General features: G+C 35.9%; 2 protein-coding genes across 3 annotated transcripts; one reads left to right on the top strand and one right to left on the bottom strand.

Annotated features, from left to right (window-relative positions):
• Nucleotides 1–9391: 9391 nt before the first annotated feature.
• Nucleotides 9392–11487, bottom strand: Fip1 (Factor interacting with poly(A) polymerase 1). Of its 2 annotated transcripts, none has more exons than XM_076391294.1 (4): nt 11308–11487; nt 10179–11087; nt 9755–10098; nt 9392–9532 (listed from the first exon to the last, which is right to left on the bottom strand). In XM_076391294.1, exons 1-4 carry the CDS (start codon nt 11485–11487, stop codon nt 9412–9414), a joined length of 1554 nt encoding a protein of 517 aa, XP_076247409.1. In that variant the 3' UTR covers nt 9392–9411. The 2 variants fall into 2 exon arrangements, 1 of the variants encoding a protein (XP_076247409.1); XR_013003167.1 differs by having other exon boundaries at nt 9393–9532; nt 9654–10098.
• A 2029-nt stretch (nt 11488–13516) lies between these two features.
• Nucleotides 13517–18622, top strand: Ago2 (Argonaute 2). Its single transcript, XM_076391080.1, has 15 exons — nt 13517–13759; nt 13852–14690; nt 14787–15113; nt 15257–15448; nt 15531–15657; nt 15773–16152; nt 16225–16344; nt 16415–16688; nt 16760–16918; nt 16988–17153; nt 17223–17313; nt 17411–17574; nt 17636–17909; nt 18017–18201; nt 18286–18622. The coding sequence occupies exons 1-15, from the start codon at nt 13747–13749 to the stop codon at nt 18371–18373; spliced, it is 3399 nt and encodes a 1132-aa protein (XP_076247195.1). The 5' UTR covers nt 13517–13746; the 3' UTR covers nt 18374–18622.
• Nucleotides 18623–18633: the final 11 nt, after the last annotated feature.

Genomic DNA, 18633 nt, shown 5'->3' with positions numbered 1-18633 from the left:
ACACGAAGAAAAAGAAGAGAGGTAGAAAAACTATCGAGATGAATTTTTCTTATTTTTCCAAAAACCATAAGAAGCTGACAGACTTTGTACAGAGAATATCGAGAGGGTACAGCACGAAATCACGGCACAAAGAAAATGGAAACACTTCAAGATTGAATGTGTGTCAGAAAAAGCAGTTTGTAGAACAACGTTAGAGGTGCAGTGCATTTTTTTTTTCTATTAGTAATCTAACGTGCTGCCGAGTAATACATTTGTAGATTCGCATATAAAGTATCGCGAAAGTTGCACCAATAACGTTCGAGAACCGAGTTTCTTCGAAACGGCTGGACAAGCTTCGAGCAATCGTAACAAGAAACTACAGTGCTGAGATGGTTGTCTTTTGAGCGTCGCTTGTTCGATCGATGATCTGACAGCGGCGCAGTTTCAAAACGGTACGAATGTGTTCCGATAATTTAAAAAAAAAATAGGTTCCCCCTACGTTCTTTTGGGTAATGTTATCGTTGTTTAATGAATATACCACTTTATCCTTTTAAAACTCAGCACTTTTTCAAAGGAGTATAGAGCTCTGCCCTCTGATAAACACTTAAGAAACCCGTAAAAAAATAGTTAGGGAGAGATCACAAAACTCGGTGTAATAACAACAGAGGTTCGAAGAAAAGAAAATTGTGTTTAGACAGCTAGGATAGATCTTAGAGCTGCATGCATTTATATCGAGATGTAATGAGAATGGTCTTAAAAAAAAATGCACGAGTTGTCTTGATCGCGAGTGTACCGTGTGCTGTCTTTGCACGTTGAAAGTAGTATTATGTTCTTGTGTGCGGTACACGCCCGATCAGTGAATCGGTATCAGGTTCAGATTTGATAGTGGCGTTGTTAGGAGCTACAGATACGTTGATTAAAGTTTAGCATAGCGTTTGACATGGGAAATGAAGCTGAGTAACCTTGATCTGACCGCTGAACTGCCCCAATTTGATTGCTTTAGATTCTTTCATAAACAGAGGAAAAAAATTAAGGAAGCAAAAAGAAAAGAGAACCAAATTTATGAATTTTATTTTGAATTTAGAAGAGATTTCGAAAGCATATCGCGAAAATTTCAATAAAGCGATCAAAAAATGCAACAGAAAGGATAAATAGAGGAGATAGAAATAAAAGTATTGAGGAGAGACATCAAGTCGTCAGCACGGTTCTCCTTTTTGTTCGTCTTATGTTTGCCGCCTTCATAGGCGCGGAGCATTTTTTACTCTCGTAAACATCCTTTTTACATTTCCCCCTTTTCTGATCTTTCTTCTTTCGCTCCTCCTCTTTCTTCTCCCCCCTTCCTCCAGCCCCCACGATTCTCGAATTTTGTAAATTGTGATATAAATAAATAACAAATGTGTATAGGTACGACGTGACAACCCCTATCGTGAGGAACCGTAAATTCAATGAATAATTTTATTTTTCATGGAAATTCTCTCCTTTTTAACGGACTTTGTGAATATCGTGTATTATAATAATTACTAATTATATTAAATTTAAATATGATTTACGTTCTAATGCTGCTGCCCCCCAATCAACATCGTTACATTCCCCTGTCTCCTAGAATTTTTACCAATGATCTGAATCACTCTGCTTGTCCCCTCTTCCCTCTATCCCTTCGCACATAGGCATATAGACACACAATTGTAAGATACAAACATTTTTGACAAAGGAGACGCTCTGTAGAAAAAGAAACGTTTAGATTCCAGATTCATCCATTTCTCAACCCTTCTCCAACCCCCTTCGCCTCCTCCTCCACCCCCTTTTAAAGCTAATCGCAGCCATCGCAACTGCGGTGATTTTTGAACGTAACTGAGACTCATTGTACATTGTATAAATGATAACGCGTTCTTTAAAAGAAGGAAAATTTCAGGAAATTAATATTCCCATTGCGTGTGTATCTATATTATTTCGCGCCGCATGTCCCCTCCGACCTTTTACACCCACACATTAAAATGCCATTTACACACCGAGCATTTCGATTTGTACATTATTAATAACAATCAGATAAGACGGTTGGAAAGAGCACCTCTCAGCTGTTTTCAATAGCATCGAATCCTTTTTTTGTTCTGTCTTTTTCTTTGCAGTCCTCGAGTTCACACGATTGCTTGCGGTTCAGCTTTGTTCATTGTGCATTCATCATGCATTTTTATCCCTTCGATTAATTTTGTCAACTAATCCACAGCTTTTTGTACTCGCGATGGAATCAGCTCGAGATTCAATTCGCCAATTCTATCGTGTCTTTCTCAGTAAGTTCTCATCTCTGCGCGCATATTTCATCGTAGACTTTTTTTTATCCTTTTTGGCGACGATCATGTGTTTTTCATACGTACGATTTTATTCGTCCAGGACGCCCCCTTCGAGGAGTAAAATCGATAATAGGAGGCAAAGATTGTTAGTTAGGATTTCGTTAAAAATGTTTCCCAGGAATTTCGAGGACGACCACAATACTTGAAATAAGAGGAAAGCTTTATCTAATTTGTTTCAGGAGTAATATGTGTATATATATATATTAGTGTTCTTCATCGAGAGAATCCACTCTCGGCGATTGTACAAAATCTCGCAGTTTTTTAAATTCAGCGTTCACGTATCCCGAAATCACTAATAATCCCCCTTTCTTCCGATTCACCGTTTGTATACACCCGAGGAAGTTCGTTGCGTGTTACATTCTCATAGCCGATAGGTGATAATAAATAAGATCAAAGTTGTAATCTTAATACCGTGTACAATGTATAATATTTTCTTAAATCTTAGGTGTTATATATGTGTAGAATTCTAAAAAAGGGAAAAGTATGGTGGAGCAAAAGAAAGTAGGGACAACCGCAAAGCAAGCTCTCGAGGTCCGTTGCGATTTTTGTACAAAAAGAAAGGAAAGAAAAAGAAAAGACGAAAAAGGGCAAAAAAGAAAGATGAGGAAGACTATAGCCGTTTTCTTTGTAACATATTGTAAATAACGATTTATTAACGAAATTGACAAATTCTTAGGTAAACCTTTCTCTCTTTCTATTTCTTCTTGGCGCAAGGATGACTTACTCTGCTAGTGACTGTCTTTGACGAACAGGAGGAGTAAAGCAAAACGGACGACGAAAATATTTGTACAGGGAAGAGATACGCAGTACTTATCGGACCATTAAGTGACGTTTTTTGGCCTTTTCTATTTCTTTTTCTTGCTTCGCTCGATCCGCCCCGCGCGGGGAGTCGATCTTTTCGAAAATCGCTGAGAGGTGGCTGCTCGTTTTGAAGCTGCGGCTGAAACGTTAGAGAAACCGACTTAGAAAACGAAAGGAAAAAAAAAAGAAACAGTTGAATATAAACGATTATACGAAAAATCTCGATGAAAACAGACAGAGACATTCCAACCGCCACATTTCACTCATGATCGACAGGATATATACTTTAATTTCACGCGGATTCCCATAGATTAGAGACGTCTTAATACGTTTACTGATATTTAAATAAGGAACGACGACAATTCCTCTTCGTCCATGTAAAATCGCGCGCAATCATCTTGTAAATTAAGAATCGATCAGGAACAGAAAGGTATCATTTTTCGTAATAGAAGCATCGATGCAGTATATATCATCTCTCCCCCTCCACCTGTCGAAGTTGTAGGGAAAAACTAAGAAAAAGAAGAGCCGAAAAGTCATAGCAGAAGCAAAACTCGAACGCAAAATCTCATGTCTTATCAGCTAAGATAATTACTTGGTTACTATTATATACTTTTTATTATTATAATTAATATTATTATTCTTATTGATTATTATTATTATAATTATTATTCCTATAATTATTATTACTATCTATATTGTTTGATTAACGACCTTCCCATTATCGATTATTATCGCTATTACTAATGATTGCTAGATACACACTTCTATATAAATATAAATATAAATAAATAAATATATATATATACATATATATATAAAAATACGCAGAAGGCAAGCTCACGTATATAACGCTTTATAAATATGGTACATACAAATACGGATACACTTTCTTTTTAAGCGCTGCGGCTGCCCCATTTCTGTCCCCTTGAGAGAAAAAAAAAGGAAAAAAAAAACGGAAACTTTAGTAACGGGAACGTTGGCGAGTAGGTGACCACCTAATTGCTGTCGTGTTATATATATATACATATACATATGTCTACTTAAGCTTCTGAGGAATGAAGGAAATTCTTAAACGACTTTTTGATTATAAATAGTGTAAATTTTTTATATAACGCGAGAATGGAAATAATTATTGGTTGCGCGACTTCTACGATGTGCGCGTGTACCGTGTGTAAAAAAAAAAGGGAAACGAAGGAAAACGAAAACCGGAAAAGTGGAAAAAAGTGGAACCACATGTTCGATACACGATGGTCTTTCGATCTTTTTTCACTGAATTTGAACGTCGTGCGTGTAATACTTTTCATCATTCGTTCTTTTTTTGCATTACGGATTCGTGCGATTCGTCAGATCCGTTTGCAAAACTTCACGATACACATCCAGCCCCAACGAATCGTCCTTTGCGTACGCGCGTATCCTGTTCCTCGAGCGTGTTGTACCACTTCTGTAAAATATGTAAAAGTGTGCGAGAGACGTTCAGTATTTCTGTACACACGGTTTGGTATACACAGGAAGACACATATGTACACATGTATGCAGTAATTTTTGTAAATTTGCGATCGTACAATTCGTCGTCGAGCAAAAAGAATGCAATTTTGTTAATAAAGGATCCGAATCGCGGGATTTGTAACGCAAATCTTATTCTTGCCTGTTATGTTTGCGTGAATGGGGGAAAAAGAGAACAGTGAGACGAGAGGAACGATCGACTGGCTCGTGCGTTCCTCTCCGAGGAAAATTGAAATTTCTCAAAGAGGGGGAAAAGAAAAAGAATGCAATCATACAGGAAATTCGCGCGTCGAGGACATTGCGAGAGTCGCGCTTTGAAAAGGGCACCGTTCGTATCGTGATACCCCTGTATATAATGAATCTGACGGAGCAACAGATCTTTTCTCTTTTTGTAACAGTGTCCCAGAAGAATCTTGCAACCAATTGATAACGAAAGATGAAAATTTTGCGTTCCACCGAAAACTGGCCGCTGTTTCCGACATACACAGAGACCTATAGAATCGTGCAAGTAATACGACAGCGTTTCCGCACTGCGTTTACGTATTTCATCACTCTACGCCTCCGCGCTCCCCCCTTTTTTAAACCTTCGACGTTTGTATTTTAGATACGATAACTCTCTAATTCCTCTTTCGCCACCTTTTCTCCCACAATCGAACGCGTGTCATCCCTTCATTCGATGGGGTGCGCCTCGAGAGGCGTCGCGACCCGAGAAAAGAGAAAAGAAATGAAAAGAACTAGCAGGGGTTCCTCGGTGGGAACACACGCATTAGAAATTCGAAAGAGGAGAACAATTAAGCAACCATATAAATAATTGATTATACATATATATATACATATAAATATATATATATATATATCTGTATATGTATACCTAGAAAAAAGAACTTTGAAACCTATCGGTATATGATATATATGTAATAAGTACTATTTAAATATTGTAACAATTGTATATGATTTTAATACTACATGCTAATTGTATTATATATATATGAAAGATCTGCGACCTCCCACTTGTAGACACATTCGATCGTACCCGCACACTTACACGTCACTGGTATACACACAGAGAGGACAAGCCCCACAAGAGACACACAGAACACGCATACACACACAGACAGAGCGAATAGTGAATAGTCGGTCGAAAACAGGAGAACTCTCTTCATTTTTCATCCTCGTGCCCACCGGTTTCAACTGCCATGGCGCTATATATATTTACGTGCACGAACAGCAGTTAGTCGAATGACAGAGGAAAAGAAATAGAGAACTGACTCGCCTCTCTCTGTTCCTTCAGAAGGGACTGCGTTTCGTTCGGAGGAACACAGAGAGGACGAAAAGGAAGTAAAGCAACATCCACGGGAATGGTGCGCCCTGATATTAAGACTGATGTACAGTAGCGCGCTATTCTCATTTCGCGGAATAATCATCCATTTTTCTCCTTTCCATTGTTCATTGCCTCACATTCGCCCACATGCGAGCAAAGACACAGAGACACAGAAGACACAGACTCTGACACAGTCTACACATCTCTCTCCACGAGAAAAAAAAAAAGGAACACAGTTACACGTAGGAGACACGTACCCACGGATTCGCAGGGCTAATTGAACATATATATATAAATATACATACATATATATATATACACACATCGTATATATTTGTCAGATATATGTCATATATGTATGCGTATACTCGTTCGCCACCGCCACTGGCTCTTACACTTGCACGCGTTGAAGTCTCCTTAATTCGCCTCTCGACACCTTTACTTTTCTTCGCGTAATTAACCATTGTGTATGTGTGTGTATGTATACATTGTTGAAAAATTGACAAAAGACAGACAGTTAATTATTTGACGCGAGAACAAGCGGCGGGTAAATCGTAAGTTGTAATATATACATATATATGCGTAAGAACGATGTACAAGAGATTTGCAATGTAAATTGTTTGACGTTGCGTTCGTTTTCGGTACGTTCGGAGGAGAGGCGTGAAATTTTGTGATAAGTATCTAATCATTCTTTCTTTTTTGTCTAATTTTTCTCTCTTTTTTCTCTCTTTTTTCTCTCTTTTTTTTCTGTAGTCTCTTCTTCCACTCTCGGAAAGCTCTCTTCTCGTTTTAGCTTCTTGTCGTTTCCAACGGTTCGCTCGGCGGAAAAAAGGAACAATTCTCTTTCTGTCGTCGTCCGATTTCACTCGCGCGAGCAATGTACGAGCCGGTGATGCTTTTGGGACACATGGTAGATATGCAGAGGGATATAAAGAGCAAGAAACAATGTATTCCATAATTAGCGGATAACTAGATAAGTGGGACGGACAGGCATACGGATTAAAACTAAAAAAAATATATAATGAATCGCATAACTTGTATATTAGTGTATAGATACGAAACGTAGTAGAAACGATGAAATAGCCACGAGATGAATCATTTTCGACGATGTTTTTTACAAGCAGGCAGAACAGTGCGAGTAGACTAAAGAGACAAACAAAAAAAAAGGAAATATGTTAATTGTACCGTTTAAGTGAATTAAATGAGAAAAAAGAAAATGGAAAAAAAGTAACGAGAGAGAGAGCATGTCGAAAACAGTTTATAATGATGCACTAGCGATGAAACAAACCGTTGTATTAAAAAACAATAAGAGAAAAAGAGAACGAAATCGCCACCTCGAAAGAAAAGAAAAACAGTTCTAAGAAAAAACTACTATTCCTTGGTACAAGAGCGTAGATTTTTTAAATAATAAAAAGAAGATAGTCTGATGGTATCACAGTAACCGACGATGTTTCAGAAAGTTTCTCAGAGTATGTCGAGCGCGCATTTTTTATCAACTCTTAGAAGTCAACAAAAAAACAAAAATTCGTCCTTCGAGTCGTGTTCTTTCTATTGTTACGAAAGCCAGCAACACGTATTGTTCGTGTTTATATTTTCTCTCTTTTCTCTTGTTCAATTGGAAATAGACATTATTTCTTTTCGACTCGTGGTGGCAGCGATTCAAGATTGCCCAGGTCCAAAGAGTTCTGATTTGCGGGTTTTGATGTTTAATGTTCCGTCTACGTACGACACGCGTGGGAGCGTTATTTCTGTTTGGCACACGCAACATACACATAGAAAACACATGTATTGTAAAAGTTATTCCCAGGAACGAATACGCGTCGTTACGGTATTATTAATATACTAATTAGTGTCTTTGTCGATTGTATTTCATATTTTCTAGAACGTTAATAAAAAGGATTTTCGAATCTGAGTATATATATATACATACACACATATATATATATACATAATGTGAAAGGAGGATGTCGTGATAACTTATTAAAATAAAATTAAAAAAAGAAAAGAAAAGAAATGTAGTCGAGAAAAATGTCCACGTTCCTGTTCACATTTATTCATAGAATGCAAGCTTTTTTGCTCTTTGGATCCAGTGCATTCTTACCTCCTCAAATAACTTTTTGTTTATTTGTTCATTTCATCGTTAGCGGTCGAACTTTTTTCTCCCTTTCTTTCTTTCTTTACATGTTTTTCTAATAAGTAATCTCTATCGAAATTTTGAATTGTTTCTTCTTTTTTTGAAATTTGGAAATTAAATGTTCATAATTTGAAAAGTTATTCGGCAAATGCTCTCCTTCTGAAGATCGCCGTGCGAAGCAAATGAAGTTACAAGTAATCAACTAATCGATTTATATACATATATACATTTCAATATATTTCTAAATGGTATTTGTTCGTATTGCTAACTTTGCAACTAGTAGAAGCGATTATGTTACATGTATGCTTTCTGTCGCTTGAGTTTTGTCTTTTTCTTTTTTTGTATGAAAAATGTACCTACCTTAGATCTTATTTATTGTCATCTTCAACACCGAACTCGGGACAACTTACGTGTAAGGCGATCTACGTTACGACTTTCAAAAGCTTTACAATACAAATTTATATTGATACAAGTGCAAACAGCAAAAGCAGTTTTTCAGTTCTTAAAATATATTGGAGAACCTTCAGAATACCCTTTCAAACGAGAAAGAAACCTTGAAACGTAGGTGACCATACTAGTAAATTGTCTTGAATATTAGCATCTCACTCATTAATAGGAATACCTAATACATCAGGTACATACCACATCTCTACACACACATGAAAAGAAAAATAATGAATTAACGGTATTCTAAATGTAACGTGTATATGATGGCTGTACAAATGTAACATTTTTTTCCATTATGTATGATGATATTGATGATAATGAGAAAAATGGGGAAGATTCGATTCAAAAAGCGAGGTACAATTGAATTATAAAAAGGAAGAAAAGAAAAAAAAAGGAAAAAGAACACGTGTGCGTGATTCACCCACGAGTAATTTACCAATAAACTACTATTACTTTTAATTATTATAAAATACCATTTCTGTAATAACATTATGATATAAAACCATACATTGAATGGCAAGTTCTGATAATTATATAATCCTGGTTCCAGTTTACGTTTCTTCCTTCTCGTGAGTGTACCTCAGCATGTATGGTTCAAAGTAAATGTAACATTTTTCTATTTACGTTAAAGATAGTTTATTATTACTGTTCATAATTCATTGATCGGCTAGAAATTGTATATTTCACATAAACGAGAACATTCGAGAAAGCCAAACAATAATCTTGCATGGCATCTGTGTGTATTCTGTCTGTAACTTTGTAAATAATGGTACCAAAACATTTCGTTTGGTGGTAACATAAGAAAAATTGCATCCTTGCAAAATTTCAGTGTCCCAAAGTTGACGCACCAGTCTGTTCACAATTACAACTCTTTATTTTTATTCACTTTCTTCTTTAGATCGTTCCCGCTCGGAGCGTCTAGATTTCTTCTTACGTCGACTTGGACTTCTGGATCTAGACTTGTGTCTACGAGATCGTGATCTCGATCGATGCCGATGCCTAATGAAGAAATACATAAGAAGAACATTACTACCGATTGAAGTGCATCGTTCTTGTCTATAAAATCGATAAAATGGCGAAATTCAAAGAAATAAAGCGACAAACAAATGAAGGAACGCACTAATAATGTTTGGCGATGTGAAATGAAGTATAGATATTGCTCAAGTGTCAATTTTATGTACCGACATCGCCTTATTTCTTAACTCTGCACCGCTTTATTACCGGTCTTTGTGTCGATACTGGGATCGGGACCTATCGCGATCTCTTTCTTCCTCTCGCGACATCGAGTCCCTTTCTCTTTCTCGTTCTCTGATCATAGAATCCTTTTCTCTTTCCCGATCGCGATCTCTTTCCTTATCTCGTTCCCTGTCCCTTCCCATAGAATCGAGCTCTCTGTCTCGGTCTCTTTCTCTTTCACGGTCCCTGTCCCGATCTCTAGAGTCTCTGGGCGGTATCAACGGAGGAATATTTGTGGGAGGTACCATAGTCGGTATTGTTTTCGGTCCGGTATCTTTGTCATCTTCTCCCTCCGTCATTGGAATTGCTAAATTTGTCGGCTGCCACGTCTGTGAAATACAAATAATTAGAACTGTATTCTGCGTAAAGTAGGCAAGATTCATGAGACACATAAAATTATTGTGCATACCGGATCGTTGCCCCATTGGTTATCCTGTGTAGGTTCATAACTCTGATAATAAGGGTCGGTTTCGGGCATATAAAAAGGGGCAGGTTCGCCAGGGTATCCTGGTGGGGGCATGTCAAAGGCTGGAGGCATTCCTGCTCCTGGTGGTGGCACACTCATATCAGGGAAACCTGGCTTTCTAGAGTACTCCCTTCTATCTGCAGTCATCACTTGTATCACGTTTCCTTTTGGCGGGGATTTATCGAGATTTCTCCTAGAAGCTAAACCTGAGCTACCGATCACGTCTATCGTTCCTGCCATCTTCCTCCCGGGAGGTGGCCCTGCTCTCTTTGGTCCCATTATACCAGAATATTTACTGTTATCATTTGTAATTGCTACTTGGGGTACTCGCATGCCACCTGCATTACTGCCTCCTCCACCTGTATTCAATATCAGTCCAACTCCTGATTCACTTCTCATTCTTTTCTGTCTTTCGCAATAAGCCCTCCAAGTCTCCTCATTAAAGCCATAATTAAAGTAATCAGTAATGTCTGCACCAGGCTGCCTCCAAGGCTTATCTTCTAACTGATCCAAATTGAACTCATGAGCGGGCATACCATTAATTACTCCTATAGTTTCGAATTCATCTATACTAAACTTCCCAGGTTGCTTGTTCAATTTATCTGGTACACCTGAAGCATTTGTAAGTAATCCTCCTCTTTTGATGTTAAGGCTACCGTATGCAGGTGTTGATTTAATGTCACCGATGACGACGTGTACGTCATCGTCGGAATCAGAGTCACTGGCAGCTTCGCCATCCTCTTGACTCGAGGGTTCTCTCACTCCATTTTTATTTATATCTGCGTTCGTTTCATTCTGAGAATTTTTCATTGAAGAAGATTCTTCTTCTGGTGGATCTGCTTCTTCGATCGCCTATAAACAGACCATTCATTTACATACAACGTAGGTTATGTCCATCGAGCAGAGACGTCGGTTTCGTGTAGTAGAATTAATACATTTTTATTTCAAGTGGTAAGCATATGGTCGGCGTAATTGCAGCTTAGGTACCTATGTATTATCATTTCTTTTTGCTTGTTTGATTACGTTTTAATCAAATAACAATAATCGGATATAGAGGTTAGGGAAAGCGTACCTCTGTAGCTGTGTCCGCAGTACTTTCCGTTTTTTGTTCTTCTGAAGCTTGTGATTTTTCTTGATTTGCAATCGAAGCCGACTCATTTTCTTGAGTCTCCTGCTCAACGGCTTCTGATGTATATTCTTTTCCATCCGTTGAGTCTCCGTATAACCACTGATCTTCGTTTTCATCCGCCATTTTTCCCTTTCTCTCGCTTGACAACTAAACTATCAAACAGTTACAATATTCGAATGTAAACTTTGTGCTATACAGGTTCGCCAACAATTTCACCATACACAATAATTTAACAATCCAAATTTACTTTGACATGCATTGAACAAGATTTAATTACGAATTAAAATTGTTACACACTGTGTAATCGAGGAGAAAGTAAACTTTGGAAACACATTTACTTATTTCTTACATTACTACGAATTTAAGGATCTAGAATTATTCATAAACCAGTAAACATCATTCAGTAAAGATTAAATAAAATAAAATTGTTTATTAATTCCTGCAAATTTATTTTATAGATCGTAGTCTTGATCCTATAATGCTAAACCAGTAATTTACTGAATTATTTATAATCTGATGACGTAGAATTATTATAGAGATTCCATTCATCATTACACAACGATAGGAATCCACGAAAATCATTTGTTTATTGCAAAAACAGGATTCGTAAAATTCTTGGGGGCACCGGACCCTAATGATACGGCCCTTAACAAAAGTTGCTAGCGACGACTTCGCCATCTAGCGGCGGTCGACGAACTAACAGTTTTCGTAAGAATCGTATTCTCGGGTGTGGGGGTCCCATTGAATAAAATTTTTATAATAATTAAAAAATCTATTAATGGACAGTATTATTATGGAAAATTATTCAGAATAATGCCCTACTTCATAAACAGCAGTAAATATGTGAATTCGAGCATTGAAAATATTAAAAATTGGAAAATACTACTTAATGAATATTTATTACTTATTTATGCAATTATCAATTTATTTATTCATATATTTGATATCTTGTGTTTATTATCTTGCCTATGCCGAATGGTATTTTGCATTAGTGTTGTTTGTTAATTGTTTTTGAATGATGTAAAAAATTTTTTTCAGAGGGGCACCGGGACCTGATGATACGATCCTTACGCTACTAGACTGGTGGCGCCATCTCTCGGAATTTGAGAATTGAGTATCCACCCGCGCGTCCCTCGCCGTGAAGCTGTAACGGTGGGGGGGCCATAGGCGGAGGCACAACAAATCCGTAGATCCAAGAGCGTAGGCACCTTATGAATTTACAATAATCGCTTTTTTGCATTAATTACGGCATAGTTCTATTCTAGATTGTTGCATAATAAATTATTATAGCTCGACAAGAACTCTGAATGCTCGAGTTGTCAATAAATTAATAAATAAACGAGATTTAGCTGTATTTGTAAACTAAGCGTTTAGAATGGTTTTTAGTTATAAATAAATTATTCTGGCGCTTGATATTGTTGTATAATGAGTTCTAAAAGTCGTGTGACCCTCCTATACCCTCAAATTATGTGTAAATTAATTAATAAATAAATGTTTTTTTAAATGGGGCTTTAGTTCACATGTTTCACCGCTAGATGGCGAAGTTGTCGCTAGCAACTTTTGTTAAGGGCCGTATCATTAGGGACGGGTGCCTCAATGATTTTTCAAATGTTATTTTTGCAATAAATAAATAACTTTCATAGATTTTCATCATTGAATACAGGCTATTTATTAATTCTGTATCGTTAAGTTGTCAATGAATTAATAAAGTAATGAATAAACTTTATTCTTGCATTATTCGTGATTCAATTGCTTACATTCATATTTTTTCAATAGAACTACTATAATTTTAGGCTAAGTTATGTATATGCCGTAATAAATGTTGATAATTAAGTTTATAAAATTCTTACTATTGTCATAGAGATATTTATGTCTATTTATCTTAGGGAATATGTATAAAAATTGCGAACGTATTGTTAAAACAGTGTACACATGTATAACTACAACACATTTATGTTTAATAATAACATTAATACAATATATCTGATTTAAAATTTCGTTCTTAAATTTAAACACTGTTACATTTTCAATTAGATTTAGGTGTTAATATTCTAAAGTTTGTGATAGTGCTTTTCCTAGTGTTTTTAATTAATAAGTTGGTGAGACTTAAACAAGGATAAATGTAACTGAAAATTTATCGATTCTCTGTTGGGTACAGTCCTCACTTTTAAGAATTTTAAGCCCATTACAAGTCAGAACATGTAACATTCAGAGTGTGGACGATGTAGTGTTTGTAACAGTTCAACTATACTTTCAGAAGAAATTTAATTTTTAATTTGCCAATTAATATCATAGACAAAATAAAATTATCAATTGTTGCCGAATATCTGCTTAACAGTATCAATATTGGCAAGTTTTGCAAAGAATAAACAACCTAATAAGATGACGAAATCGAGTACGTAGTTGCATTGAAGTATTGGCTAATATTTAATATATAATAAAAAAATAATTTTACCTAATTTTGATAAACTTTCTTTTAATATATAGAAAAAGGAAAACAAAAAAAGAAACAGGTAGATTCTACGGAATCTGGCTCACAGCAACAACAACAGCAACCATCCGGTTCACAACAGCAACCATCTGGTTCACAGCAGCAGCAACAGCAACCATCTGGTTCACAGCAGCAACAACAGCAACCATCTGGTTCACAGCAGCAACAACCTGGTACACAGCAACAACAACCTGGTCCATGTGGCACACCACAACAGCAACCTAGATCACATGGTCCACCAAAACAGCAACATGGACCACCTGGTCCATCACAGCAACAACCTAGACCACCTGGTCCACCACAGCAGCAATTTCAGCCGCAAGGTGCATGGCAACAACAGCGAAGACCATCTGGTCCACCACAACAGCAAAGACCATCTGGTCCACCACAACAGCAAAGACCATCTGATCCACCACAACAGCAACATGGACCACCTGGTCCACCACAGCAACAACGTGGACCACATGGCCTAGTACAGCAGCAATTTCAGCCACGAGGTGCATGGCAACAACAGCAAAGACGATCTGATCCACCACAACAGCAACATGGACCACCTGGTCCACCACAGCAACAACGTGGACAACATGGCCCAGTACAGCAACAATTTCAGCCACGAGGTGCATGGCAACAACAGCAAAGACCATCTGGTCCACCACAACAGCAACTTGGACCACTTGGTCCACCACAGCAACAACCTGGACCATCTGGTCCACCACAGCAACAACCTGAACCACATAGACCACCTGAACTACCAGTACAACCACAACAGACACAGTCAAGTGGTGACCAGAAACAGGAACAAATACAGTCTGTATCTTCTCAAATATCAAAAAAGGTAAAATGTATTTCGTAATAAACAGTACATAGATATTATTACTTAAGTATTATCAAGAACGCTTAATTTATTTTTTATTATTCTTACATTCTTTAGGGAATTGTTCAAGGTGTAACAAGTAGGGGTACACTGACAACTGCTTTCCAAGCAATGTATTATGAAGCAATACCAAAAAGAAAAACTGGAGGAAAAACGGGTAGACCGATTATGGTGGAAACAAATATGTTTAGAATAAATTTGAATACAAAATTCTTAAAAAATGTTGTACATTATGATGTAGTCATTGATCCAGATAGACCTAAATTTCTAATGAGACCAGTTTTCGAGGAATATAGAAAACTGTATTTCCCGAGTAGACATGCAGCATTTGATGGCAAAAAGAATGCATATAGTGCTTCAGATTTGCCTTTTGGCGCTGAGAGTGTAAGTATAAAATTAAATCTATAGATACTACTAAAAAATACAGGTTTGATCAAGTCTTTTGTGTTCTTTATTGAAATGAAAGTGTAGTATGTATTTGTGAGATTGTGCAATTTTTATTCAATACGTTTTTGTTTTTATTTTAGCCACAAAGTGAGGTAAAAGTTTTTGATAAAGAACGTCAAACAGAACGTACTTTTAAAATGCATATGAAAAAAGTTGCAAACTTGGATTTATCATGTCTAATAACTAGACAGGATAACATAATAGAATTGCAAAAATGCATACAAGTTTTGGATATTATCTTCCGTCATGGTCCTGCAAACAGTTTTACCATAGTAAGTTATATAATTTAGTAATTATATTCTTAATAGTAAAAAGTACTTTCGTAATAGCCTAGTACTTCTACTTTGTAAATAGGTTGGTAGATCACTCTTCCCCAAACCAATACCTGGTAAAACTGTTACCTTATCAAGTGGTTTAGAACTGTGGGTTGGTGTATTTCAATCTGCTGTAATAGGATGGAGACCTTACTTGAACATAGATGGTAATAGATTAACATAATTATATTTCATTATATTGTTTTTTGCAATTTTTTAAAATGTTTCTTTTTGTTATATATTCCTATTTTAAAGGTAAATGTATTTTTGTTTTATAATTAGTTGCACACAAAGGATTTCCAAAGGAACAGTCAGTGATTGATTTAATGAAAGAGCTTTGTGTTAATCCCAAAAGTAGAGAGCAGCGACTGCAACATTTACGACCTGACGATATAGATCGTAATGCTGATAAAATAACCAAGTTCTTAAAAGGTCTGAAAGTACAGTATGAAATACCTGGACAGCCTAATACCAAAAGAACGTATCGTGTTAATGGATTAGCGGAAAATGCAAGACAAAGTACATTTCAAACAGAAAATGGTAAATGCACGGTTGAAGATTACTTTGCACAAGTCAAAAGATGTAGACTCCAATTTCCTGAGTTTCCCTGTCTTTGGGTGGGATCCATAAATAGTTCAAGGAAGATACACTTACCTGTAGAGGTACATAAAACAATTTATATTCCTGATTAATTTTCTAAAAATGATTTATCAACTACTATTCACTTTTGATAGTTGTGTACAATAATAGCTGGTCAAGTTATACAGAGGAAAATGGACGAAAACCAGACTGCTGAAATGATCCGACATGCAGCAACTGATACCCATAGACGCAAAGAAAAAATTTTAGATGGTGTAAGAATTTTATATTTTATAACTTTTTTAAATTGTATTCTTATTTCTAATAATATCAACTTTTTCATAGTTCGCGAAGATGAATTTAAATGAACAACCAACTTTGATGAATGAATTTCATCTTTCTGTACAAGGAGAATTTGAAAAAGTACCAGCTAGGGTTCTTCAAGCTCCTAGATTAAAATATGACAAAAGAGAAGTTAATGTTGTGAAAGGAGTATGGCGTGCAGAGAAATTTTTGAAATCGTGTCATCTACCAGAAAATACGTGGACCATTCTGAATTTAGATAAATTTACACAGGATCGTGACTTGTATGACTTACAAAATAAGTTACAGTCTGGTGGTTAGTACTGCACAAAAAATTCTTTCACACAATTATTTTTTTATACAATTCATTCATTAAAAATCTTCTAGGTAAATATGTCAATATGAACATTGAAAAACCATTAACTCCATTTACGCATACGAATGTACAAAGAAATCTTACCAATATTACTGAATACTTTAAGGAGAAAAAAAAGCAAAACATACAACTTGTGGTGGTGATAATCCCAAATTTAGACACTGTCTACAGTAAGTAATGCAACTATTACTTACACAATATTGTAGAAAACCTGTTGCACAATTATTTTATGTTCCTAGGTACGGTAAAACAGATTTCTGAACTACAAATAACTGGTGGTATAGTGACTCAATGTTTAAAATCTCGAACCCTAAAGAAGCTAAGTGATGCAACAATTACAAACATTTTACTAAAGATTAATTCAAAATTAAATGGAATTAATCATACATTCAGTGCGAGCGTTAGGTAATATTATCGGTTTCTGATAAGTATTTTAAACTATTTAATTCTTGTTTAAAATACACTTTTTTTTAGACCACCTTGCTTCGAAGTACCATGTATGTTAGTTGGAGCGGACGTTACGCATCCATCACCTGATGCTATGAACATGCCTTCAATAGCTGCTGTAATAATTATTTTTTATTATTGTACATTAAACACAGGTTTCTTACATCTCATTTATTTATAAATATTTATTCGATACTTTTATGATACATACTTAGGTTGCCGCAAGTCATGATCTCAAAGCTTTTCAGTATAACATAGAACTAAGACTTCAGTCACCTAGAGAAGAAATGATTCAAGATCTTGAAGAAATAATGCGCAAGCAGTTACTGTTCTTTTACGAAAAAACAGGTCAAAAGCCATTGAAAATAATCTTTTACAGGTAAGATAGTGTAATTGACTAAGTATAGTGTATTTAAATACATTTATTTTTGTATTTGCAGAGATGGTGTAAGTGAAGGGCAACTGCCACAAGTAATGCATTTCGAATTGAATGCTATAAAGAATGCTATTGCAAAACTTGAAAAATCTAAAACGCGCAACATACGAATTACCTTTTTGGTCGTACAAAAAAGACATCACGTACGACTTTTTCCTACGGATTCAAGAAATTCTGATGATAGAAATTTTAACGTACAAGCGGGTACTATTGTTGACACGGAAATCACACATCCAATGCACATAGATTTTTATCTTGTATCACATGCCAGCATCCAAGTATGTTAGCATATTCAATGTAAACTGTGTTATGAATTTGATTTACATTCTGTAATTACTAGAGCAACCTTAAGAAATCCACTGATACGTAAAATGCATTTTCGTAGGGTACTGCAAGGCCTACAAAATACAGGTGTATATGCAACGAAAATGAGCTATCAGAAGATGAGATTGAACAGTTAACGTATTATCTTTGTCATATGTTTGCGCGTTGCACAAGATCTGTTAGCTACCCTGCGCCCACTTATTACGCGCATTTAGCTGCCTTTAGAGCCAGAGCATGGATACAGAAGTAAGATAAATACATATATTCAATTTAATTTAGTCGTCCTATGTTACTACTGTTATTAATACTTTTTTATCTATTTTTGCACAGCGTTCCTTTAAATATTGAAAATCTACCAGAGGAGCAGCGAAGGAAAATGACTGTGCAAATGAAAAACTCACCAATGTTCTTTGTGTAAAGATATATATTTTTCTATTTTCTAATTTAACAGCTTAATTTTGCTTTTCAGTTATTGTTACAAAAAGGGTATTAGTATTTTATTACAATTTTTATAATATATCAATTCGTTAACAGGTTCTATATTTTCTATTATTAATCAGATATATCCATACTATTTTTATCTGTATGCAGTATACTTCACAATGTAATCTATAGTGTAATTCGCTTATCTGTAATATTTAATAAAGGATGCATATATGAAAGTTTATTTCCTGTCCA

The sequence above is a fragment of the Calliopsis andreniformis genome, unplaced genomic scaffold (genome assembly GCF_051401765.1).
Source record: "Calliopsis andreniformis isolate RMS-2024a unplaced genomic scaffold, iyCalAndr_principal scaffold0022, whole genome shotgun sequence".
In the NCBI taxonomy this organism is placed as follows: domain Eukaryota; kingdom Metazoa; phylum Arthropoda; class Insecta; order Hymenoptera; family Andrenidae; genus Calliopsis; species Calliopsis andreniformis.
The sequence above is the reverse complement of the archived record's forward strand: the minus strand, read 5'-3'. Positions and strand labels throughout refer to the sequence as shown.

Excerpts from the sequence above, each read along its gene's own strand:
- Fip1 (XM_076391294.1), bottom strand. The coding sequence starts at position 11,487 with ATGGCGGATGAAAACGAAGATCAGTGGTTATACGGAGACTCAACGGAT. Across the intron at positions 10,099-10,178 it reads ACCAATGGGGCAACGATCCG|ACGTGGCAGCCGACAAATTT; the intron begins GTATGCACAATA and ends TGTATTTCACAG. Across the intron at positions 9,533-9,754 it reads CAGTATCGACACAAAGACCG|GCATCGGCATCGATCGAGAT; the intron begins GTAATAAAGCGG and ends TTTCTTCATTAG.
- Ago2 (XM_076391080.1), top strand. Across the intron at positions 15,658-15,772 it reads ACCTTACTTGAACATAGATG|TTGCACACAAAGGATTTCCA; the intron begins GTAATAGATTAA and ends TTTTATAATTAG. Across the intron at positions 17,575-17,635 it reads TTGAAAATAATCTTTTACAG|AGATGGTGTAAGTGAAGGGC; the intron begins GTAAGATAGTGT and ends TTGTATTTGCAG.